Source organism: Schistocerca cancellata, chromosome 2, assembly GCF_023864275.1.
Source record: "Schistocerca cancellata isolate TAMUIC-IGC-003103 chromosome 2, iqSchCanc2.1, whole genome shotgun sequence".
Classification (NCBI taxonomy): Eukaryota; Metazoa; Arthropoda; class Insecta; order Orthoptera; family Acrididae; genus Schistocerca; species Schistocerca cancellata.
The window spans coordinates 328,419,268-328,445,589 of record NC_064627.1 but is presented as its reverse complement, the minus strand read 5'-3'; the positions used below and the strand labels follow the sequence as shown (position 1 = coordinate 328,445,589).

At 47.2% G+C, this 26,322-nt stretch overlaps 1 protein-coding gene across 1 annotated transcript in view; it reads right to left on the bottom strand.

Moving 5' to 3' along the window:
• The window catches only part of LOC126153746 (suppressor of lurcher protein 1-like), a 348,799-nt gene that overhangs the window by 12,227 nt on the left and 310,250 nt on the right, over nt 1-26,322 (bottom strand). The window contains exons 10-11 of the mRNA XM_049916091.1: nt 16,043-16,233; nt 1,310-1,523 (exon numbers count right to left, since the gene is read on the bottom strand). Of these exons, the coding sequence (XP_049772048.1) occupies nt 1,310-1,523; nt 16,043-16,233 (405 nt within the window). The remainder of the gene's footprint in view (nt 1-1,309; nt 1,524-16,042; nt 16,234-26,322) is intronic.

Here is a 26,322-nt window from a genome sequence, read left to right as displayed (position 1 = left end):
ACACTTACGTCTTGAGTCAATGCAGACGGGTGGATAAGGACGCTTCCGTTGCCCCAGTCTCCGGTTGCCCTTCCTGTCGCCACCTCGAACCCCCCAGAACGGAATCAGTGTGCCCCAGCTATCTGCGTCTAGTGCAACCCATGTTTTCGTCTCTGCGATTTGTGTAACTGAGGCGGAACGTGGGGACCAGCCAGGCACTCACCTAGCAGGATGTGGAAAACCGCCTAAAGACCACATCCAAGCTGGTCAGCATACTGCTAATCCGCTGGGCGGATTCGATCCGGAGTCGGCGCGCTTACCCGAGTCGAAGAAGCAGCGCATTAGCGCTGTCGGCTACCCTGGCGGGTCTGCAGCCTCCTCTTCCATTTTAGGATATCTGTGAGTATGCGACACTAAACGGTCATTTTTCTACAGCTAGGTATCCGAAGAATGATGTATCTTGAGAATCTACATGTGGCTGGAAGTCACATAGACATTATTGAGTGATGAAGCACATAGGAAAAAGCAACTGAAAGGATGAGGCTGCGCGATGTGGGCACAGATCAAATGGATGATAACAAATATAAGAGAAGGTACTGAGAGCGGAACGCACGGGAGAAAATGTAACAAAATCGACTGCATAGAAGATGAGGTTCATATATGAAGGAAGCTATGAACTTACACATACGCTTAGAACTCTGTACCGGCTGGAAGCACTCGAACATGGATCAAATGGATGATAACAAATATAAGAGAAGGTACTGAGAGCGGAACGCACAGGAGAAAATGTAACAAAATCGACTGCATAGAAGATGAGGTTCATATATGAAGGAAGCTATGAACTTACACATACGCTTAGAACTCTGTACCGGCTGCAGCACTCGAACATTTTCTGTATCCAGAAGGCCCTACAGGACCTGCAACATGCGGTCGTGCATTATCCTGCTGAAATGTAGGGTTTCGTAGGGATCGAACGAAGGTTAGAGCCACGGGTCGTAACACATTCATTGACCGAGACCTCCGACGAATGTAGCACACAGCCATGTGATTGTATTGTAATGAGAAACTATGATCATCACAATAAATAGTGGAATGCAGGAAACAATTTTTTATCTGTAACTCGGGTAATATCGAGTCACGGCAAAAGCATAAAAGCAGATGTACTCATTCCACAGTCATGTAATGATTCTAAGTGATAATTTTTGTGCTACTATCACTGTTTTCCTGCTTGTTTTGGAAGTTTAACCCGTTATTATGTCCTGGTAGATATTTTTGTACCTTAAATAGATTACTCTTGTACTGACGGCCTGTAGCGTCTAAACGTACTCACGGTTGCACTCCCTCCACGTCGAAATGGACGAAGCGTAACGCGATCCGCTGCCCGGGCCGGCCGTGGAAGAAGAAGTGGCACTCGGTGTCCCTGGGGTAGAGTCCGGGAAAGTTGGGGCTGGTCACGTAGCCCCTGCCCGCCTCGCTGCCGTTGAAGGAGAAGGCGCACGGCCACGAGGACAGCTGCCGGCCGCGCGGCGCGCTCACCCCGAAGTCTGCAACACGGCGCGCGCCTCACCTGTTGCTAACTGCTGCTGCTGCCGCCACTTCAGCGTCCTAGTACTACACTACTGGCCATTAAAATTGATACACCAAGATGAAATGCAGTTGATAAACTGGTATTCATTGGACAAATGTATTATACTAGAACTGACATATCATTACATTTACACGCAATTTGGGTCGATACATCCTGAGAAATCAGTACCCAGAACAACCACCTCTGGCCGTAATAACGGTCTTGATACGCCTGCGCATTGAGTCAAATAGACCTTGGTTAGCATGTACAGGTACAGCTGCCCATGCAGCTTCAACACGATACCACAGTTCATGAAGAGAAGTGACTGGCATATTGCGACAAGCCAGTTGCTCGGTCACCATTGACCAGACGTTTTCAGTTGGTGAGAGATCTGGAGATTGTGCTGGCCAGGGCAGCACTCGAACATTTTCTGTATCCAGAAGGCCCTACAGGACCTGCAACATGCGGTCGTGCATTATCCTGCTGAAATGTAGGGTTTCGTAGGGATCGAACGAAGGTTAGAGCCACGGGTCGTAACACATCTGAAATGTAACGTCCACTGTTCAAAGTGCCGTCAATGCGAACAAGAGATTACCGAAACGTGTAACCAATGGCACCCCACACCATCAGACCGGGTGATACGCCAGTATGGCGATGAAGAATACACGCTTCCACTGTGCGTTCACCGCGATGTCGCCAAAACACGGATGCGACCACCATGATGCTGTAGACAGAACCTCGATTCATCCGAAAAAATTACGTTTTGCCATTCGTGCACCCAGGTTCGTCGTTGAGTACACCATCGAAGGCGCTCCTATGTGTGATAGAGCGTCAAGGGTAACCGCAGCCATGGTCTCCGAGCTGATAGTCCATGCTGGTGCAAACGTCGTCGAACTGTTCGTGCAGATGGTTGTTGTCTTGCAAACGTCCCCATCTGTTGACTCAGGGATCGAGACGTGGCTGCACGATGCGTTACTGCCATGCTCATAAGATGCCTGTCATCTCGACTGCTAGTGATACCAGGCCGTTGGGATCCAGCATGGCGTTCCGTATTACCCTCCTGAACCCACCGATTCCATATACTACTAACAGTCATTGGATCTCGACCAACGCGAGCAGCAATGTCGCGATACGATAAACCGCAATCGCAGTAGGCAACAATACGACCTTTATCAAGTCGGAAACGTGATGGTACGCATTTATCCTCTTTACATGAGGCATCACAACAACGTTTCACCAGGCAACGCCGGGCAACTGCTGTTTGTGTATGAGAAATCGGTTGGAAACTTCCCTTAAGTCAGCATGTTGCAGGTGTAGCCACCGGCGCCAACCTTGTGTGAATGCTCTGAAAAGCTAATCATTGGCATATCACAGCATCGTATTCCTGTCGGTTAAATTTCGCGTCTCTAGCACGTAATCTTCGCGCTGTAGCAATTTTAATGGCCAGTAGTGTAAATATCATATACGGTCACAGAATAAATATGGCTGGCCATAAAAACTGCGGCATCATGAAGACGGCATTCCATGAAGAGAACTACATTCTTGGTTGTGCGCAAGATTGGCAGCGGAACTACATCAACTACATAGGAGTAACGTAATGTGCAGAGTTGCGCATATAATACCGGCCCCTGCGCTGAAATGAATATGTATGAAGAAAATCAACGTGCACCATCGCTTTCTTACATTTTTATTGTACAGTGTCATTATTAGCTGTGTAATTAACAGTTTAAGTAACAGATTTACTTTTATTAGCTTAATAAGCATATTTTGGAAAGGAATTTAACGTCTGTGTTCAAAATGTTCTCCGCCAATATCCAAGCAAAGTTGTGCACGTCGAAGCATGTTAAGGAAAACACATTTCAGTACTCTTTGAGGAGTGTTCGAAACTTTTTCACAAGTGTTGTTTTTTAATGTGTCAAGTGTTCTGCGATTGTTGCGGTAGAATCTAGCTTTCAGAAATCTCCGGAGTTAAAAGTGACATGGTGACATGTCGCGAGAGCGCACGGTGGCCATAAGCCCCTACTAATGGTCCTCTCTTCTGTAAAATCAGTGCCTATACGAGCTAAGGCAAATCCGACGTATGCAAGTTGCCCCATCTTACTGGAAATGTGGTGTCACAGCCAGACACCGCACTTGCTAGGTGGTAGCTTTTAAATCGGCCGCGGTCCGCTAGTATACGACGGACCCGCGTGTCGCCACTATCAGTGATGGCAGACCGAGCGCCGCCACACGGCAGGTCTAGAGAGACATACTAGCACTCGCCCCAGTTGTACAGCCGACTTAGCCAGAGATGGATCACTGACAACTACGCTCTCATTTGCCGAGACGATAGTTAGCATAGCCTTCAGCTACATTTGCTACTACCTAGCAAGGCGCCGTATTCAATTGATATTGAGATTCTATTAATGTATCATCAAGAGCGATGTTCTACAAATGTGGATTAAAGTTAAGTATTCCAGAAGCTACGTACTTTTCTTTATAGCATTCATTACGTATCCTGTTTCAGACCTCACGCCAGCCTGCGTGAGTTTAAGCGCGTGCCTTTCGGCTTCCTCTCATTGTGTCTAGGCTGTCTTGTCTAGACACAACATATTTGGCGACGAGTCTAAAAAGGGTCTTCTTCTTCTTTCTACTTGCTTACTTTACTTGTGTAATGGCTTCGCCACAATCTCCAGATGTACTGTCCGAATTTTATCGCTTGCAGAATCAGCAGACGCAGGCCTTATTGGATGCCCTTGGACAGCTCGTCCAGGGTCAACGTGCATTGCAAAACGATGCGGCCGCCGCCGCTTCATCGCTACCGCAGCCACAACACGCAGTTGCATCACCGTTTCGTCCGTTCGATGCGGAATTAGAAAGCTGGACGGAGTGTTCACGCCAATTTGGATTCCATCTCGCCGCCTACAGAATTCAAGGTAACGAGCGGCAGCCTCATCTCCTTTCTTGTGTAGGTGTGTCCACCTACCGTGTGATAGTGAAATTGTTTCCCCGACGCGACGTAGCAACTCTGTCCTATGAAGAAATTTTGTCTGCTTTAGATGCCTATTTCAAGGAATCAGTCAATGTAGTTGCAAACCGGTTTACTTTCTTTCGTACCAAACGTACGGCCGGTCAGACTTATCAGGAGTGGGTTGCAACTTTGCAAGGCCTTACAAGGGATTGTGCTTTTGAGTGTGAATGTGGACTCCCTCATTCAGATACTATAGTGCGTGATGCAATTGCACAGAACGTTTCTGATGTTCGTATACAGGAACAGATTTTGAAACTAGTCAATCCCTCCCTTCAACAAGTGATAGACATATTGGATCAGCAAGATACACCTGACTTTGCTCAGGAATCATTTGAAACTTCGCCAGCTGTGTGTCACATTAACCGGCCCGCCGGGCGAGCTGCACAGAACTGTAAACAGCCCTCGCGCCCTTCCGCGCAGCCACGTGTGCCGCGTAAGCAAGCAAATGCAGTGAAATCATGCCCGCGGTGTGCTACTAGACATTCATGTGAGAATTGCCCGTCACACCTGGCTATTTGTTTTTTTCTGTAATAAGAAAGGTCATGTTCAAAGTGTTTGCCAGAAAAAGCTCCGATCGGACACTCACAACCATTCCAGGCCCTTTGCTTCGCGCCGGAATCGAACCAAGGATACTCAGGCTCGTGAACCTTCGCCCATGGAAATTCATGTAGTTAATTCCACTCTGCCCAGTGCCACTCTCTCTAACAGTGACTGTGTTCGTCCCACAAAAAGTGTGCGTCAACATTGACGGAAATCACGTCAAGTCCCAAGTGATTCTGTACCAGTGTCTGTTCACGTTGCACAAAACAGTCGCTCTTGTCAGCTGGACAATAAACTTTTTGTAGACTTGGAACTTAATGGCAACGTGATACCATTCCAGCTCGATACCAGAGCTGCAGTTTCATTGCTCAATAAAGACACGTACAAACAACTGGGCACGCCTCCGTTGCGTGCCGCAAATGTTAAGTTACATAGTTATTCCGGACAGCATATCCCTGTGTTAGGACAGTGCAGTCTTCTTGCAACGTACAAGGGACAAACAAAACTTGTGTCTTTTTACGTCCTTCGTTCTTCTTCTGCAGTGAACTTGTTTGGTTTAGATTTATTTCAGTTGTTTAACTTGTCTATAGTCAATCAGGTCCTATCAGTGAACCAGACTGTGCCATCAGCCAGTGTTTCTCGTCTATGTGAAGGATTTGCAGACATTTTTGCACCGGGCCTCGGTTGCGCTAAGAACTATAAAGCACATTTGGTACTGAAAGTCAACGCGCAACCGAAATTTTTCAAAGCGCGCAATGTTCCCCACGCATTACGTGATGAGGTCGCAAGAACATTTAGCCAACCTCCGAACATTATTTCAGGTCTTGCGACAAAATGGTCTTCGCTTGCGGAAGGACAAATGTGTGTTTTTTACTCGTGATTTGCCATATCTGGGACATGTACTCAATGCCCAAGGCATACATCCCGGTCCAGAGCACCTTCGTGCCATACAAGACTTGCCTTCGCCGCAGAATTTGAAGCAGCTACAGAGTGTGCTGGGTAAAATAAATTATTACCATCGCTATATCCCCCATGCCTCTTCCATTTCAGCTCCGCTTCATCGCTTACGCCGTGAAGGTGTTCCGTTCGTCTGGTCGACGGAATGCGAACGCGCCTTTCGCCAGTTGAAATCGGCGTTGCTTTCTAATACTTGCCTTACGCCTTTCGATCCCCAGAAACCCCTTTTGTTGATGGTCGATGCATCGGATTTCGGGATCGGTGCTGTGCTTGCGCACAAAGATGGATCGCCCTATTGCCTTTGCGCCCAAATTGCTCTCGTCAGTGCAACGCAATTATTCACAGATCGAGAAAGAAGCTTTGGCTCTCGTATTTGGTGTTACAAAGTTTCATGACTTCTTGTATGGTTGTCACTTTACCATCATCACAGACCACAAACCTTTGACATCGCTTTTTCATCCGACCAAGCCTGTACCTCCATGTACAGCGCAGAAATTCATTCGCTGGTCTATTTTCCTCTCACAGTACCGCTACGATATCTTGTATCGGTCCACTGCTAAGCACGGAAACGCCGATGCGTTGTCCCGTTTGCCTGTTGCTGAGGATAGAGCATTCGATTCCTCCGAACTTGCTTGCATGTTCATTGATTCGGAAACCGAGGACGTGGTCGAATCGTTTCCGATTGATTTTCGTCGTGTAGCTACAGCCACAGCTGCTGACCCTGTCCTTGCTACCGTTTTGCTTTTTGTTGCTACGCAATGGCCCTTGTCAAAGTCACGGATCGAGGATCCGTTGGTTCGCCGATTTTTTGCTCACAAGGAGAGACTTTTTGTACGACGTGGTGTTTTGCTGTTGCGTTCAGATAATGATCAGTCCAGGGTCGTGGTCCCAGGTTCGTTACAGTCCTCTGTCTTCAAGCTTCTCCACCAAGGACATTGGGGAATAGTGCGAACGAAACAACTTGCTCGTCTGCACTGTACTTGGTTCGGAATCGATGCTGCGATTACGAATATGGGCTCTTCTTGCATGGCGTGTGCCAAACACCAATCCGCGCTACCGCGGAAATTCTTTGCATGGCCGAAAGCCACTTCCCCTTGGCAACGCTTACACATTGATTTTGCTGGTCCATTCTGGAATGCTCGATGGTTGGTTCTGGTCGATTCCTTCCGTAATTTTCCTTTTGTTGTCAGGATGTCTTCCACGACGTCTTCTGCCACAATTCAAGCGTTGTCCGCTATCTTTTTCATTGAAGGTCTTCCACAGACTATTGTTTCCGACAATGGCCCACAATTCATGTCCGCAGAATTTCAGTCATTCTGCAAGGCCAATGGTATTCAACATCTGACATCCGCGCCGTTTTCGCCGCAGTCAAACGGTGCCGCTGAGCGATTGGTCCGGACTTTCAAGTCACAGATGTTGAAGTTAAAAGAGTCGCATTCTCGGGAGGACGCGTGATTGCTCTTTTTGTCCTCGTATCGCTCTCAGCCCCGAGATGGTCGCTCGCCGGCTGAGCTGCTTCATGGTCGCCCTCATCGAACCTTGATGTCTTTGCTACATCCGCCGCATCAGGTTCCTGTGCAGCGGCAGACGCCTGCTTTTGCTCCTGGCGAAGTTGTATATTATCGCAACTATCGCGGTTCACGGCGTTGGCTCGCAGGGCGCATTCTTCGCTGCCTCGGCCGCGCGATGTATCTGGTTTTGGGGGCCTCTGGTGAGGTGCGTCGGCATCTCAATCAGCTGCGCCTCTGTCGTCGCACGGGTTCTGCCGCTCCCCGTCTGCTTTCAGCGACGGTGCCGTCCGGTCAGCGCCCTGGGGACCCATGTACTGGCTCGCCTCATCCCCAGGTGTTACCGACGCTGCCTTCCATTTTGCCCCATGGTGTCGCGCCGCCGCCGCCGCCGCCGCCTGTTCTCCCGCCGGCGACGCCCGCAGTGGACGCGTCGCTGCAACCGCCGGGCGCCTCCCTGGGTCACGCGCCGCCGATCGCTTCCCGTGACCAGTTGTCCTCCGTCATGGAACTCTTGCCCGCTCCGGACCATCTGTCGTCTTCGCCTGTCGGATGCTCCGACTCGATGGAGGTCGACCCTTCGGCCCCTCCTGACTATCTACGGGCGCATACACCGCATGTTGGCGTGCACCCTGGACTAGGTTTTCAGGTGTTTCCTAGCTCCCCTCGGATCGAATGGCCGGGTGCGGGTGGCACAGCCTCGCCTGTTGTTAGGCTCCCCACCTCATCGCATACGTCAACATGGGGTCCTCCCCACGCCGGGCGGAAGCCTCATAACACAACCGTTCGCCGATTTGCGGGGGAGGAATGTGGTGTCACCGCCAGACACCACACTTGCTAGGTGGTAGCTTTTAAATCGGCCGCGGTCCCGCGACGGACCCGCGTGTCGCCACTATCAGTGATGGCAGACCGAGCGCCGCCACACGGCAGGTCTAGAGAGACGTACTAGCACTCGCCCCAGTTGTACAGCCGACTTAGCCAGAGATGGATCACTGACAACTACGCTCTCATTTGCGAGACGATAGTTAGCATAGCCTTCAGCTACATTTGCTACGACCTAGCAAGGCGCCGAATGCAATTGATATTGAGATTCTATTAGTGTATCATCAAGAGCGATGTTCTACAAATGTGGATTAAAGTTAAGTATTCCAGAAGCTACGTACTTTTCTTTATAGCATTCATTACGTATCCTGTTTCAGACCTCACGCCAGCCTGCGTGAGTTTAAGCGCGTACCTTTCGGCTTCCTCTCATTGTGTCTAGGCTGTCTTGTCTAGACACAACAGGAAATATGCACAACATTTTTCGTTTGGAGGTAACAGAGTCGAAAATTCATTGTAGATTTGCAAGTAAACATGTGCTTTAAGAGTTTCGTTGAAGAACAATGGCTTGATAATTCTGTTACCAGATACAGCACACCATACACCAACTTTTAAATCGTGTAACGACTTTTACAGTACGCCATGGGCATTCTCTGTAGCCCAGTGTCTTGCGAATTACCGTAACCCGACAGATGAAACCAAGCTTCATCCGTCGAAAAAGGGAGGAATGGATCAAGTTGTCCCCCAGCGACATTTTCCAGCAACCATTTACAGTAATGCGTACGCTTACCTTTGTCCGCTTCTTTTATTTGCTGCGCAACACTCACACGAGAAGGTTTCATTTTAAAGCCATGACATGACCTACGAGATATTCCACTTTGCTGTGATAATCGTCGTTTTGACTTGTAGGGACTTCTTTCTGTGTGTGCCGCCACGTTTGCCACAACTTCTGGTGTACGTACAGTCGTTGCCTGATTTTTCTTTGAATTAACAGCACTGCCTGTCGAACGCCACTTTCTCACTAGATCCTGTATCGACGATTTTGCAGGAATATTACTTTCAGGAATATTTTCATGAAAAGTGGCACAAAGAACTTTAATGGATTCAGACCGCACATACTCTTCAACAATGAACACACGTTCTTCAATGGAGTAAGGCATGACGATGAAGTACAGGGTTTATAACGATAACTTTCCGCATTAACTACTCACATACTGCTGCTGGAAGGTGGCAAAGAAAACGAAAAGCTAGTAACGCTACTCACGCGCATTTGCATATCGGTTCGGGCCGGTTTTATTGCCACTCTGTATATTCTACATGTAAGGAAAACTACACGTTGGGATTCTCAGTCATAAATTGCGTCTTAATGGTTATTGCTTCTGAGAATATTGAGTTACGTCTCATGTAAGAATAAGAGACACCCAATAGCATGTGTTAATACCGTGGCCGATCGTTCTGTTATACTGTAGCGAGCAATGGCGAGAATCACGTGTCTGCCTAGCAGATATGCAATCGATTGGATCAGAAGGGTCATATTCGACAGCATGCAAGATCTTAGTGATCCCATGCGATTAGTAACCGACAGATTACACAGGGTTTCTCTTGTAAGATACGTCAAGAGAATTTTCTCAGATGTTTCGACACATATTTGCAACTTCGTTTTTGCAACGTGTAAATGACGTCAGCCAGATCGAATACTGTTCAGTATGTTTTTCCTGTCATGTCTTACATCGATGGAAAGTGTCGGTTTGTATCTGTTTCGAACAAAGTTATTTTTAAAACGGAATTCTACATGCCCATTTGATAAGAGCAGTCCCAGATTGGTCTAGATCGATAATATTTGTTTCATCAATATGCAGTAAAAGATGGAGGCCAACTGGTGCTCCGCCAGCGACAGCACTGCTCTAGCCTATGTTGCCTGCTAGCGCCATGCAACAGCGCCGCTCAGTTGCTGCTGCAGTACTGTTCATTCTTCATATTTACTATCGCTGATACTACATATCGATAAAACAAATATCGCATTCGACTAATTATGAAACGCTTAATCGAATGAGTACGTAAAATTCTCTTTTAATAATCAATTTTGTTTGTAGCTTTCTGTCAGCGCTAGGCGTCGCGTGAGAGATATGATGAGTAGTATTTGTCTAGTCTGACACCGTTTACACACTGCAAATCGAAATTGCAGGGACGTGCCGAAACAACAGAGGAAAAAAGGGTCTGGTGACCCTTAAGAGACGCAGTCAGTATACAATGTGGCCAGCAACAGGCTGAAAGCACGTAAGGGTGTTGCAGGGGAGATTGTACTGATAAATAATTATTTAAGAAAAAATTCGATACGTTTCGTCGTTTCCGAATTATTTAGCATTGAACTTAGCCAATCGGGTCGCTACAAGCGGTAAGTCAAGCAGCCTGCCAGGGACAATTAGTATCAGTTGTTCTGACTGCATCAATGATATCGCACGAGCCTGCTCCCATCCTTGGCTGAATTTCAATCCTTACTACCCTCCCATTTTTTGTAAACCTCTCTTTATCGATTTTAGGAAACGAAACAAAGAACACGTTTGGCGACACCGTCTGTGGCGGGCCCCTTGAATTTGTGTGTGCAACGGCCTGACCAGCTAACTTTCAAGATAAATAACTCGTAAATGGCTCATCTTGTCGATTTTTTCCCTAATAATTATTTCCCGGCTCAACCTACCCTGTAGCACTCTTACAAGCTTTTCAGGTTGTTCCTGATCACCCTTTATATTATTCGCCCGGTCGTACAAGATAATACAGCCACGTCACATTTTACGAACGAGGGACTTGCCTGCAGCACGACAGATATTAACATGGCCAGTGGTACGATATCTCGAGCACAATGGTCTCTCAGAACTAGACCATTATAGCAGTTCCCCTTAACGTGGGAGCAGAGAGCGTCGTGCTGACAATGGCGCGCTCGACAAGACTGGACACATGAGAGGTACCAGATAGTTTTTTCAAGTGAATCCCAGTACGATGGGACGTAGCCATGTGCAGAAGCTTCGAGGATATCGAACACTGTTAGATCAACACACAATCCAAGACCACTATTAACTGCCTTGCAATCATCAGGGGTATCTCCACAGCAATGTGTTACTCTCGACAAAAGTTTAACTAATAAAACCCAGTGCTTTGCAGCCGATGGCAGCCTATGCAGCCGAATCCAGGTTGACCTCAGCGGCTTACGATACTGCCAGCACTCCCCTAAACTTAGAACTACGTAAACCTAACTAATCTAAGCATATCACACACATCCTTGTCCAAGGCAGGATTCGAACCTGCGACCTTAGCAGCCGCTTGGTTCCGGACTGAAGCGCCTAGAACCGCTCGGCCACCGGAGTCGGCTGAAAATCTGTGCCAGAACGGTACTAGAACCCGATATAGAGCTTATCGCGAGCGGTAGCCTTAACCATTTCCGCTGTACGAGCTCTTGGGACAGTATAATTATACGAATCACTTCGGATTAAATTAGAAAATGACACAAACAGAGGCGAAGATCTTTGATTAAAATCTGCTGGGAATGCTGCTCTCTCCCCTTGGTCAAATAACGGACGGAGGTAATGGTACTTGCTCATCCGTTGGTAATCAATATTCAGAATCGGTAACTTCTGATGTTTTACCATACCATGACATTATAGCACTTGGACAGCCCCATGGCCGAAACAAGTACAGTGGTGAAAGGAAAACCCATCGCACTGTGAATGTTTTCAAGACAGTTGTCATTATACTACCAAGTGATTCAGCGTGTTGTTAAATGTCACGGCAAAAACTAGCGATAAGCCTGCTGAAGTACTTTCACTCCCTGGTGCAATAATATTGTGCTCAAGAGAAGAGTCATTTTTGCTGCAGTGGTAGCGCTGTTTGTTTACTGGGTTGGGAGCGTTGTCTTTCTGTGTACGCCACTTTACAGCTTTGGTCGGTTGAGACTCGCCTACACGACGGTTTAATGGTACAGAGCTCTATAGCTGCTTCTATATCTTGAAAATCAGGAAATGTCGAAATAGAGCCCTTGGTCTAAGACGTCACCCGGCTGAACGTTTCATATGCTGGGAGAAACGCAAGTTTCTTACTGGGCTGCACCGACAAATCCATCGATTATTGGCATTGTTGAGTATTACACGAGGAGTAGAAGATGGGATAGTGCACCGTCGTGCATAAACCATATCTCTTTCTGCAAGAGAAAGGTTCTCCAATAGGACATGTAATTTAACTTGCAGAAATAGGTAACGAGTAGGCACCTGTTAATTTGTGTGGTGGCGTGTAAGGCCAATGTGAGACTTCAGCCACAATTCTCTTCCGTGCATTTACACTAAAGTGAACGTGCATAACACCTGAATCTGATCTTCCTACAACTGATTATTATGGAAATTTATTATCCCGTTTTGTGGGATTAATGCCTCATTCATAAATATGTGGGCCTACTATAAAAATGGATGAATTTGTATATGTGTGTACGCTTGTATGTATGTATGCCTGTTCATTCCATATCTCTTTCTACACCACTGGACCAATTTCAGCCAAAATTGGTACACGTATCACTTACAATCTGGAGAGAATTACTATGGGGTAAGAACCACGTACTTGTCAAAGGGGCAGGGGCGATAATGAAAAAGAAGAGTAGCACACGACGTATGAGCTAGCGAACTTTATCCATCCAACATTTGAGAATGATAGCGCATTGTAACTTGCTATAAACTTTACGTATAATGTAAAGCCTGTACGAAACGTTTTCTCATTGACGACATCCACATACTGATGAAAGGAAAAATGTTTCTCGCTTACTATGTATTCCCATTTCATGCAGAAAACTGCCACATCAGGCATAATGCTTTAATTTTACTTCTTTACTACTAACTGTGTTCACGACACAGTTCTCAGACAGTATGCATTTATGCCACCAATTTAGCTGCAAAAATTATTTCACTGTACGACTCATAGCTCAGGAGATAAACACTGAGATTCGTGAAAAACTGCCGCATCAAGCACGAGTGTTAATTTATTACTCCTGAATCCGATTCGCAACACATTTTGAAGACAGTATCCAAATGTAGCACAGAATGTACCTGCAAAACTATGTCACTGTACCACAAATTGTTCAGGAGATATGACGTCATATAGATTGAGCTTCGTGAAAACGAAACGGCAGGACGAAATTCATTAGCGATACAGATGAAATACATGAGTAAATATGTGTGAAATACGTTAAATATATGCGAAATATGTGTGACATTTGCGTACTGTGCATATCGATGGGCAAAAGGCTACTCCTACATCTCTGTATCACTTTCAGTCAAACTTGGTATTCATATTTCTATCTGGAAAGAAATACTGAAAGATAGGATTAATCAGTAACCTCCACTTGGGGTGGAGGCTATAGAACAGAGAGAGAGAAAGGAGGAGGGGAGGTTGAAGAGATGGACAGAGGAAGGGAAGAAGAGAAAATGGGCAGGGGTAGGGGTAGGAGATGGTGGACAAGTGGGGTGGGGGAGGAGTTTGACGAATAGGTGGGAGAGGGGGCACGAAATAATAAAGATAAGAGGAGATGAACAGCGAGAGACGGGTGGATGATATGGACCGAGAGAGGGGGAGGCAAGGATGGACTGGGCGAGAGCGAGGAGGAGGTGGAGATAAAGGAGAAGGACGAGATAGAGGGGAAGGAGGAGCTGGAGGGGCAGGAGAAGATACTCGTAGACAGGCACTGGGAAGGTGGAGCTGGTGGCGAGAGAGGAGGGGCGGAGAGAGGATGGAGAGAAGGTCCGTGTAGATGGGCTAATGGATTAAATACACACCTGTGCGTTACTCATATAGTTCTTAAATAAAATATAACTTGTGTTATTGGAATAAAACACACGAGCTTTCGATGTCTCCCCCACTGCCGTCAAAAGTTAAAATCATAGACTACTGGGGTGGCATGGTGTTGCGTTTATACTGGTCTGGAACATTCCAGAGAGGTCGATGTGACGTATGTGCGGAAGGCGAGCTAGGCATCTCATAGCAGCTCCGGTCCGCCACGGGGCTATCAGCTGCCCAGCTTGTCTCCTTGCGCATGCGTCGTTTCGGCCCTCTCAGGAACGTATGAGACGCTGCTATTGCCCTTGTATAAGCGGAACACTGTGTCAGGTTGGGTAGTCAGTGATTTTCTCTCCTGATGACTATGGCTGTGACAAGTAGCGAAAGCTGTATTGTTTTATCCCAAGTAACACGGCTTGTAAACCGAGAAGACTTATTCAAGCGCTCCACCGCAAAAGACACTGGCTACACAGTGAAGAACGTGGTTTACGTCTTCGGTAGTTCCAGTTCTACGTATTCTTGTTTGTGCATCACCATCTACTCATTCCAACACAGTGTCTTCCACATTCGCCTTGTGGTGAAGCTCTTTGACCATCCCTAACCCTCTATGTGAGATATCTGTTGACTGCAAGTCGCTATAATAACCTCGTCATCCTACTCCTCCTCCTCCTCCTCCTCCTCCTCCTCCATCTTCGTCACCACAGCCGTTCTAGAGAATTGCCCTTCTCAACAGTTTGCCTCCACACATCTCCGTTGTCTGTTTTTCTCGCTGGAATACCATGCTGAACACTTTTTTCTGACGGATGCGAACGCTGAGGATGTCGTTCGGCTGTCTTCTGGCCGAAACGGCTGAATTGCCCACAGATTCACTGAGAAATTCCGGCTGTATATGGACCAAGTGCAGTATCACATCCAGCCATAGGAAAATGATACCAATAATTTTACCATGGCAGCACAGAACTGGGTCATACAGATCGGGAAGTTATGAACTTCTACCATGCAATTTCCATTATTTTTGGAAAGATGAATGAATACCAGGAAAAACGGGGGCGGAAATTTTCAACAGTGGTTCTCGAATATTATTTACTAGAACTTTAAAAATAGTGTCACATGTCTACGTGGCTTTCAAACAGTCAATGAAAGTTCCTTGGCCTGCCATAACAATGAGTAACATAGTTTTTGAAGTAAGCCGCGTGGGATTAGCCGAGCGGTCTGGGGCGCTGCAGTCATGGACTGTGCGGTTGGTCCCGGCGGAGGTTCGAGTCCTCCCTTGGGCATGGGTGTGTGTGTTTGTCCTGAGGATAATTTAGATTAAGTAGTGTGTAAGCTTAGGGACTGATGACCTTAGCAGTTAAGTCCCATAAGATTTCACACACATTTGAACATTTTTGAAGTAACCCTGTGTGTGCATCACAACAACATCATCGCCATTAGAGAACTAGGTACACAGACAAAGAAAAACAGCACGACTGCTTATACAAGTTAATATTAACTGCTCTGGATACATCTAAAACAGCTTAAAATCAACAAACGTTAGTTTCCCGATGTAGATCACTTTTCAATAATGTTTGCAGCACTAAATCTGCCAACCACTGGAGGCTAGAAAATGACAAGAATGGACGTAACAGAAAACACGGTAAGAAAACTTTTGTGGGTTTCCAAATAAAAAATACAAAAAGTGAAAGAACAAATCGTAATTCCAGAAAGAAAGAGACATAAACGAGTCCATTAGAGTCTTTAGGATGTTCCTAACCTTAAGGTATGAAAACAACGTATGTTACAGAATATGCTTTGCATCCAGCGCTTGTCATTTGGTGGAGAAAAGACAGGTGGCAGAGTGGGTTTACTGACCGCTGACGAAGCTGTATCGGGCTACTAGGCTGAGGGCAGTGTCGGGCCGGCTGCCGTGGAACTCGATGCGCATGCGCGGTCCGCTGGCCATCAGCTGCTGCTGCTCGCTTCCGGCAGCGCAGCCGCTCCACAGCTGCTCCACCCGGCCGTCCGTCCACACGTACACCGAAGCCGTCTCCGCAGTGTCACACCTGTGCAAAGGAGCCGCAGAGGTTATGTACGTCACGGAAACTACTCGAATGTGGCTCTATAATCTTTTTGCCAACTCGTTTGCTTCCAGTTACTTCGATTCACCAAGCAGTGTCATTATTTTGTCATAATTATTGTAACTTTGTGATTCACAGACGACCGTGATTGAGAAGGAAGGTTGGGGGGAAGGTGTTTCCAGCTGGTACCCAACATCCTGTATGCTCAAGCAATGGAACATTGCGAACACGCTCTGAATGAGACAAATATTTATCTACAGTGTTTATCATCGACATGTTCGTCACTAGTGTGGAAGGTATTAGTGGTGACGGAACTAGGAGCTGCACAATGTGTGTATTTTTGTGTGTGTGTGTGTGTGTGAGAGAGAGAGAGAGAGAGAGAGAGAGAGAGAGAGAGAGAGAGCCGGCCGATGTGCCCGTGCGGTTCTAGGCGCTTCAGACTGCAACCGCGTGACCGCTACGGTCGCAGGTTCGAATCCTCCCTCTGGCATGGATGTGTGTGATGTCGTTAGGTTAGTTAGGTTTAAGTAGTTCTAAGTTCTAGGGTACTGATGCTCTCAGATGTTAAGTCCCACGGTGCTCAGAGCCATTTGAACCATTTAGAGAGAGAGAGAGAGAGAGAGAGAGAGAGAGAGAGACTGGGTGTTGCTGTTGATGCTCTGTGCCTTGAAACTTCAAGATAATATTAAATCGTGCTTAATACTGTGCGACATATGCACTTCCTCAAAAGCAGCTGATAGTGTAATGGAAATACGCTGGATTTTCGAAGGGACCACCCACCACCTGATGGAAGTTTCACTACAACGAAAAATCATTAGATGTACAACGTAAGTTATACGTAATTTTAAAAGTGAACAGCTATCTGTTGGCGATTCTGCCGCTTCAAACGGGTAATGGAGCTACTTGTTTTTAACAAAAGCATTGTTATTCGTGACTTGTTGTGGCGTAGCAAAACAGCCACGCCACTCGGAGGTAGCCGAAAGGCACGCGTACACACACGCCGGCTGGCGTGAGTTCTGGAACAGGATACTTGATGAATGCTATAGAGAAAAATATGCAGTTCCTCGGATACTTAACTTTATTGCATCCTTGTGGTACATCGCTCTTGACTATACAAATTAGACTATCTTCAGATACGGTTAATGGCGCCTTGCTAGGTCGTAGTCATGGACTTAGCTGAAGGCTATTCTAACTGTCTCTCGGCAACTGGGAGAAAGGCTTCGTCAGTGTAGTCGCTAGCAAAGTCGTCGTACAAGTGGGGCGAGTGCTAGTCCGTCTCTCTAGACCTGCCATGTTGTGGCGCTAGGTCTGCAAGTACTGACAGTGGCGACACGCGGGTCCGACATGTACTAATGGACCGCGGCCGATTTAAGCTACCACCTAGCAAGTGTGGTGTCTGGCGGTGACACCACATGACTGATTGTTTTTTTTGTTTTTTGTTTTATGCTTAAAATTAATTACCACATGACCATACAGAGTAGTGTCTGTCTGAATATGCCTAGACTGTGATCGTATGGCCGAGCGGTTCTAGGCGCTTCGGTCCGGAACCGGTATGCTGCTACGGTCGCAGGTTCGAATCCTGCCTCGGGCATGGATGTGTGTAATGTCCTTACGTTAGTTAGGTTTAATTCGTTCTAAGTCTAGGGGACTGATGACCTCAGATGTTAAGTCCCATAGTGCTTAGAGCCATTTGACTGTGATGGTAACTTGAGAGCCGTATTAAATTCTCCGGACTCCGACACGGTGATTTTGAGAGAAGACACTTTATGTTGTCATAAATTACCTTTATTTGTATTTGCTTGGGTACACAGTCAGAACTCTCACGTAGCATTTCCCATCCGGAGACTTCCGGTAACAGTCTGTGGGTAACATCAGTAATTCTGCTAAGCAGACGAATATAGAAAAGTGAAGAATACGTTTATCACAAAGGCAACAGAGTAAATACATTACAAAAACTGAATTATATGACCCAGAAAATCATCTTGTGGAATAATTGCTAATTGTGTTTGACGCCGGGCTGGGTGGCTGAGCGGTTCTAGGCGCTACAGTCTCGAACCGCGCGACCGCCACGGTCGCAGCTTCGAATCCTGGTCCGGGCATGGATGTGTGTGATGTCCTTAGGTTAGTGAGGTTTAAGTAGCTCTAAGTTCTAAGGGACTGATGACCACAGCAGTTAAGTCCCATAGTGCTCAGAGCCAGCCAATTATGTTTGACGTGTTTCACATACATCTGCAGATTACATAGCTCATGCAGTTTCCTAGATTTAATTTAATCGACTTAATCGCACGTAAGTGCTTTGGTTCATATTCGTTCTCTGTGAACATATACCTGAAATAGCGGGTCACATGATAGTATAATATCGAGGGTGGAACTTTAATAGTGGCAACTATTTATTTACAGCTCGTAGTAAGTAGATACGTGTTTCAAAGTTTTACAGCTCGTAGAAAGTATTACGTGTTTCAAAGATTTTTAAAAAAATGGCTCTGAGCACTATGGGACTTAACTGCTGTGGTGATCAGTCTCCTAGAACTTAGAACTACTTAAACCTAACTAACCTAAGGACATCACACACATCCATGCCCGAGGCAGGATTCGAACCTGCGACCGTTGCGGTCGCGCGGTTCCACACTGTAGCGCCTAGAACCGCTCAGCCACTCCGGCCGGCTTCAAAGTTTTACTAACCTTCAAAGTAGTCACCAGCATTGTGTATAACCCGTTGCCAGCGATGTGGAACTCGTAGGGTACTTTTAGCAGTGCCAGTTGTGTCGACAGTTCGAGCGGCGCGGTCTGTTACCCGACGAATTTGTAGCAGTTCTGAAGCGAATGCCGTGGAGTGTTCCCTTCAGTTTATATATCGAGTTCAACTCACGAGGGATAAAGTAACGGGTGTGCAGTATGTGGTATAGAACTTAGCAGACCCATCAGTCAAACAAATCAGTAACAGCTTGTACTGTATGTGCTTGAGCATTGTTCTGCCAAATGATGGTCAGGTCCTGCAGAACGTCTCATCACTTCTGCCTGTAAGTTGGTTGTAGGTTGTGTTCCAAACATGAACAGCACAGAGACAGAAGTGATGACACTTACTGCAGGACCTGACCATCATTTTGCAGGACAGTGCTCAAGCACGAACAGTGCAAGCTGTTACTGATTTGTTTGACTGACGGGGTTGCTAAGTGCTATACCACCTACTGCACTCCCCTGGCTTAAACCATCGTGAGTTGAACTCGATTTCTAAACTGAAGGAAACACTTCACGGCAATCGCTTCAGAACTGCTACAAATTCGTCGGGTAAGAGACCGCGCCGCTCGAACTGTCGACACAACTGTCACTGCTAAGTGTATCCTACGACTTCCACATCGCTGGCAAAGGGATATACACAATACAAGTGACTACTTTGAAGGTCAGTAAAACTTTGAAACACGTATCTATTTTGTAGTAGCTGTAAATAAATAGTTGCCACTATTAAAGTTCCAACCCTCGTATATAGTAGTCTTCGGAACGCGATAAACAGAAAGATCACACCCACTCGCCGTTTGGTTGCAGCTGGTTAATTATTTGTGTGGTGTCTTACGACGACTTTTCGGTGGTCTCTGGACGGGCTGCTCGGTACTCTCCCGCTGCATCATTGTAGTATTAGGTTAACGGCTACTCCAAGCTCTCACGCGTCACACGCCTCAGCGTTGCGACACTAACCTAAGTTTCTCATTCGTTTCGCAGACGTAGTGCTATTCACTGTAACCATGCTCATCGTACAGTGGTGGTTTCAGACTTTTAAATTTCTTCAGACTCTGCCCCATTTTCTGCGAGCCCTTTCTCGTTACTTCTGCAGTATCTTTTTTTGTATTTGGATTTCAATGAAGGATTTCTCTTTTCTTGGAAATTTTCTGTTATATACTTCGTCTGTACTTACCAATTTTACAAAGTTCAGCTCATTCTGCAGGACCGTATAACAATGACACGTCCTCTTGTTGCATTTCTAAGGGGATACTTAGCTCGGACAGAGCGCAAATCGATTCCGGACATTCCATGACGCAAGCAATCTATATCCTCTGGTACCGTGCGCCGCGGAATTTGAATCCCCGCCAGACGTCATGGACGTCGAAGACCCCTAGAGGTCTCTGCACCTGTAAGCTGTGGCGGCGCCCTCCTCCTGGCCCGCTTTTAGTGTGAGGGCGCCACAGTGGAACACGTGGTCCCAGCGGCCAATAGCGGCGCCCCCGACAGCATACTTAAGCGCCTGCCTCGCACTCAGCCAGACCCTCCAACGGTCTCAACGCCTTCTCCAAAATCACGTTGACCTTTTTGCCGCTTGGTGTAACCAGTGGCTCCTGAAAATCAACCCTTCCAAGACCCAGGCAATCATCGTAGGTCGTACCACTCGCTCCTTCCGGCTCCTGGATTTCTCCCTTAACGTCTGCGCCTGTCCTGTCAGCCTCACCCCCACCCTCACCCACCTTGACCTCACCATTGACCGTCAGCTCACCTGGATCCCTCATCTCCGATCCATCCAATCCAAAGCCCACAACCGTCTCCAACTCCTCAAACTCCTCTGCCCGGACATGGGGGTTGCATCCCTCTACCATCCTCCACACCTACAAATCCTTACTCCGTCTCATCCTCTGTTATGCCAGTCCTGCCTGGATATCTGCCCCCCACCACAATTCTACAAGTCCCTTCAGATCCTTGAGCGTCATGCACTCTGCCTCACCTTCCGTATACGCCTCCCGTCCCCCACGCGGATCCTCTATGACCTCATTCCTTTCCCCCATCTGCCCCTGTTCCTCAAACATATCCCCATACTCTACACCTGCCACCGCCTTGATCCCCCTCACCTCCTGGATGCTCCTCTCCTCTCCCGTCCACGCCCCCTGCCACGCCTTCACTGTTGTGTCCCCCCTATCCTCCATCTCTACACCCTTCATCTCCTTTCCCAAGCTGGCTTCCATCAACTCCCCCTCCCAGATGATGCCCTCTCTCCCCCATTTATCCCTCCTATCAACTCTGATTCTCATCCCCCTCCTTTCCTCCGTCCTTTCCCTGGGCTCCCTCTTCACCCCTTCCCTCCTGTGTTTCTCACCACCTAACCTCTCCCTACCTCCCTTCTCCCTCCCGAGTCCTTTTGTCTTCCCGTCCTCTGCCTTCCCCACTCCCTGTCGCGTCTGCCCAGCACCCCCCAGCCCTCTTATGGGTCCTCATCCTCCATTGGTTCCTTTCCCCCCTCCCCCCTTCGCTTTTCCTCACCTTCCCCATTTTTTATTTTCCCATCATCTGACCAGTTTCCCCGCACCTGCTCTCGGCTGTGGTATGTCATATTTTAGTGCAGTGTTCCAGTGACTGCTCAGTGTTGTTTCGTCTTTTCCTGTGTTGTGAACAGAAACCATGCTGTCGCTGGGAGTGAATTTTATGTCTTTTACGAACAGAAACCAGACTGTCGCCGTGTTTTTTAATTGTCTGTCTATTATTTTACCTCTGTGCTTCATATGTATTTTATTAGCATCATCATCCTTTTGGTCTCTGTTTTAAGTTCCACGACTTTTTCGCCATGTTACCCTTTGTCTCCGATTTTGTCGCCTGTTTTTTTTTATATTATCTTCTATTTTTTTAAAACAAAGTCTGTAGGCTGAAGAGCGGCATACTAAGCTGCTGCCAGCCCACCCCCTTCGGGGGGAATCGAAATTCAATAAAGAAACAAAAAAAAAACTCTGCCAGCAGTCTAACATTGCGTTGCGTCTCAGGACATATCGTCTCAGACAGCGTATTGACTTCGTGTTTCTATTCCAGTGGACTTGGTTGTCTTGTTTTTTTTTTTTTTTAAAAAAAGAAAAACTCTTTATTGATACAACAACAACAACAACATTATACTCAATTGAAACAAGTTTTGATACAATGACTCATAAAAAACAGCGAACATTGTTTGATACATACTAACCCACTACCTTACACAATTAGTGGGCCCTATTATGATAAAATTTGAAAACATGCAGCTTATTATTATTTTGTTGTTTGATGGCACTAGCTACGGACAGGGTTAATCTAACTACGTGACTACTTTGGTTATTCTATGACTAGCTACTCTGCAGCGTTACATGCGTGCCAGATGATATATATAAACCTACTGTAAGGCCTGCTCACTGAGCTAACCCCAGTGAGCGTGCCCCTGGCACTAGGCTGGCCAGTACTTTTATTTCGCTGCAGTCCCTACCTATGTTAATTGTTTTAGTATTCTAATTCTACATTATTCTGGTGTATCTAGTTCCTATAAAATCGAGTGCGTAAATCAAGTCCGGGAATGGTGCTCCTGCTTTCCTGATCCGATAACGCGTCGGATTCCAGTTGTGTGACAACTGGCCAGTACCGCGCTCGGCGGCAACTGCAGGTGCACCTAAGTCTTTATCGGGTTGTTATTTAGTCGTATTGGTTCCTAATGAAGTCCCTCAGAATCTTTTTAGAGATTTCATTTGCCAAATTGTTGAGGACATTGAAGGTCTCAGCACGTCGCAGTAATGTGTATGTGTCTCTATTTGGTAGTTGACTTCTAAGTTCAAGCGCCACGTCGTCATACAACGTACAGTCATAGACGACGTGTTCGGGTGTTCCATCCGGAGCACCACAGTCACACGCTGGTGTTGCCCGCTTTCCAAATCGACATAGATATGTCGGATATGGCCCATGACCTGTTAGAAAGTGCAGCAGACCTCTACTCGGCTCAAAGTAGCTCATTTGTAGCCGTTCTTTGACATTTGGTAGTAACTGGAAAACCCTCCTTCCCGTATCCTCAGTTTCCCATTGCTGTTGCCATAGCTCTTCGCCCCTTCTCTTTATTGCGTACTTGTCCCCCACTTGTACCCCCATGATTTCCCTGGTTTTATCTAATTTCCCTTTTGAGACCCAGTACCACGCTCCCTGCTCCCTGATTTTTATGTCTAAAGGACGTAATCCTATTATTATTAACAAAGCCCCCCCAGGTGTTGTTCGATATGCCCCAACAGAGCGCAACAGCATGTTTCGCTGCACCCTTCTAACGGTCACTGCAGGCACCACCCTCGTGAGCCTGTGTGCCCAAACCCCACTCGCATATCCAACTAGGGACATTAAAATGCTATTATGATAGAGTTTGATTAAGGTAGGAGGTAGATGGAACCTCCTATGGCCTATACTTATGAGATTATTTAGGACCTCTAACGGACGTTGTGTTATGTTCTCTATATGGGTGTTGTAACTCCATTTTTCATCTAGTATAACTCCTAGGTATCTGGCCTCTCGTCGCCGAAGAACTGGTGTTCCCTCAATTCTTACAGTTGGATTCCTGACGAGACTACCTTTCATTAATAGATATGTTGATTTGTGTGGTGCAACTTTCATTTTTGATTCTTGGCACCATCTCTGAAGTACTATCATTGTTTGTTCTACCTTGGGCTCAAGTTCCTCTCGGCTACGGCCGCCTACCAGCAGGAGGAGGTCATCAGCGTAAGCTATCACGTCTAGCACGTCCTCGCTTTGTTGTAGTTTCTCTAGGAGGGGTTCTATGTTAATGTCCCAAAAGAGTGGCCTCAGAACTGAACCCTGGGGACACCCTTTCGTGATGGTTTTACTCGTTCTTCCGCTAGGCGATGATAGCCATACCTCCCTGTCCATACAATAGCTCCTCAGACAGCCATAGAGGGGCCCTGGGCACTCCTTCTCTCGCAAGCGAGAGAAGAGCGAGGGCCACCACAGGTTGTCGAAGGCGCCACTGATGTCCACCATGATGCCTACCACATACTTGTGCGGGGCTGAGCCACAGACCTCAGCTGCCAGGGCAATTGCGTCAGACGCTGATCGCCCCGGCCTAAAGCCGAACTGCCTGTCGCTCATCCCGCACAGTATCCTGTGCGCTGTCAGTCTGTCAGCCAGTAACTTCTCCAATAATTTTCCTAGGTTATCTAAGAGGCAGATTGGCCTGTAGGATTTCGGTTCTGTGGGGTCCTTATCCTTCCCTTTTTGTATGATTACTACATTTGCCCTTTTCCAAATTTTAGGAAATCTCCCAGTTCTTAGACATTCATTGAACAATCCTGTGAGGGGTGTTACTAGCTGAGGGGCGAGAAACTGTACCGCCTCCGCGACTATGCCGTCTGGCACTGGTGCTTTGCCCTTTTTCAGTAACTTAATTTGTGAGGCCACTTCTTCCTCTGAGAAGGGGTACACCATGGTGTTGTTTGTGTATTCATGTAGATCCTCTCTGCGGATTTGTTGTTGGAGTTCATCCTCCTCAATTTCTTCGTCATCCGGCAGCAGAGTGCGCAGGAGAACTTCAGCAGTTTCCTGCCACGACTCTGTCATTCTGCCTCCGTCTCTGATCGTCGAGAGGACCGCAGGGGACATGATTTTCTCTCTAACCAATTTGTATGGTGTTCCCCAGGGGTCAGTGGCTAGCTGGCTCAAAACATACCTATCCCAACTTTTTATTCTTACCTCCTTTAATTCTTTCTGAAATTTTTCCTTTTCCTCCCTGTACTGCTGCAGCCAGAATTGTTTTTCCTGCCAGACGGCACTTCGCTGGTAGTACCTTCTCGCCCGTCTCACAGACTGACGCATGCGCTCAAGATCGGCAGACCATGGCGATGGGGAAGCCGCCACGGCTCTCCTCCTGGTTGGCACAGCGGCCTTGACCGCGCTGACTACAGACCCTACCAGTTCTTCGGCGTATCTATCTACATCCAGGTCACCTTCCGGCAATGGCGGAATGCCACACTCCCGAGCCAGGCAGTCCCAATCGGTTCTATTGTAGTTGAGTTGGATCTCCCATCCGAGGTCCCAGCGGCACCCTTCTTCTCTGAGGCAGAAAGTAATTAGGTTATGATCGCTTGTAGTGACATATTCGCTAACTTTCCAATCCTCAATGATACTGATGGCATTGGCAGTTGCCAGGGTGACATCAATATTTGTCCCCTGCGCTCCGCCTCCTCTGTAGGTTGGAGGATTACCAGGTTTATTTGCCACTACAAGTTGGGAAGCCATAATTAGTTCCTCAGCCTTCTCACCATTGGTGTCCCTTGTGCCGCTGTACCACACAGGGGACTTGGCATTTATGTCAGCCGTGACAATAATCCTGCGCCCACGCAGCGCCGTGATGGTTCTCACGAGGTGGTCAGAGAATTCTTCGAAATTTCCTCCGTATTGGAAATACATGTTTACGATGTGTATTAGTCCAAACGGGGTTTGTAGTTCAACCACATTGCAGTGGCTGTTTGATAACTGCGTTACACTTGTGGCTCTTAGGGTCTTGTTTGTAACTATTGTGACTGCCTTCGGCTCTTCTCCGGTGGAGATTACCTGCCAGGTGGTAGACATGAAGGAGATCTGTCCCGCCCGGGAGTATGGCTCCTGCAGACAGACTACATCTAGTCTCCTCTCCTCCACTACCTTTCGTAGCTCCTGCATGACCAGCCGACTATTATGGGTGTTTATCTGTCCTATAATAATTTCGGATGTCATGGAAAGTAGGTGTGAAAATTGCAATCAGGCCATGGTTTACTATAGTCTGAAGCAATTCGGCCATTTGCAAGGACAGATTGCACGTAGATCTCTTGCATATTAAACTCTTCACCTCTTCTCTCAAATACCCTTCTGAGAAGGTCACGCAGAGCTCCGAAATCCGTGGGAAGATTCATTGACTTCAACTGAATCCTGTCCACAGCCTCCATTGTCGAGAAGGTGACCCTTCTGCCATATTTGTGACCTACACGTACGACGTGCCTGAGCGCCGTGGTGAGGACAGCCGGCTGCTCCAAGCGTGAAAGCTGCATGGCAAGCTCCAGGTTCGGGTAGATCCTTCTAGGATCCGGATCTGGGGCTCTCGGAACTACTTCCAATTGTTTAGTATTTGTGATTGTGTTGTCTTTGGAGAGTTCCTTTTTGAACTGGAACAATGCTATTGATCTCTTCCGGTTGTAGGCTGTCTTCTGTCTCTTCTTCTGGCTCCGTCTGTATGCACAGGTCAACCATGACTGTTTGTTGTGGGCATATTTGTTCTTTGTTGATGACGAAGCTTACTGCTTCTGGGTTGAGTGTTGAATTGACACTTATATGCAC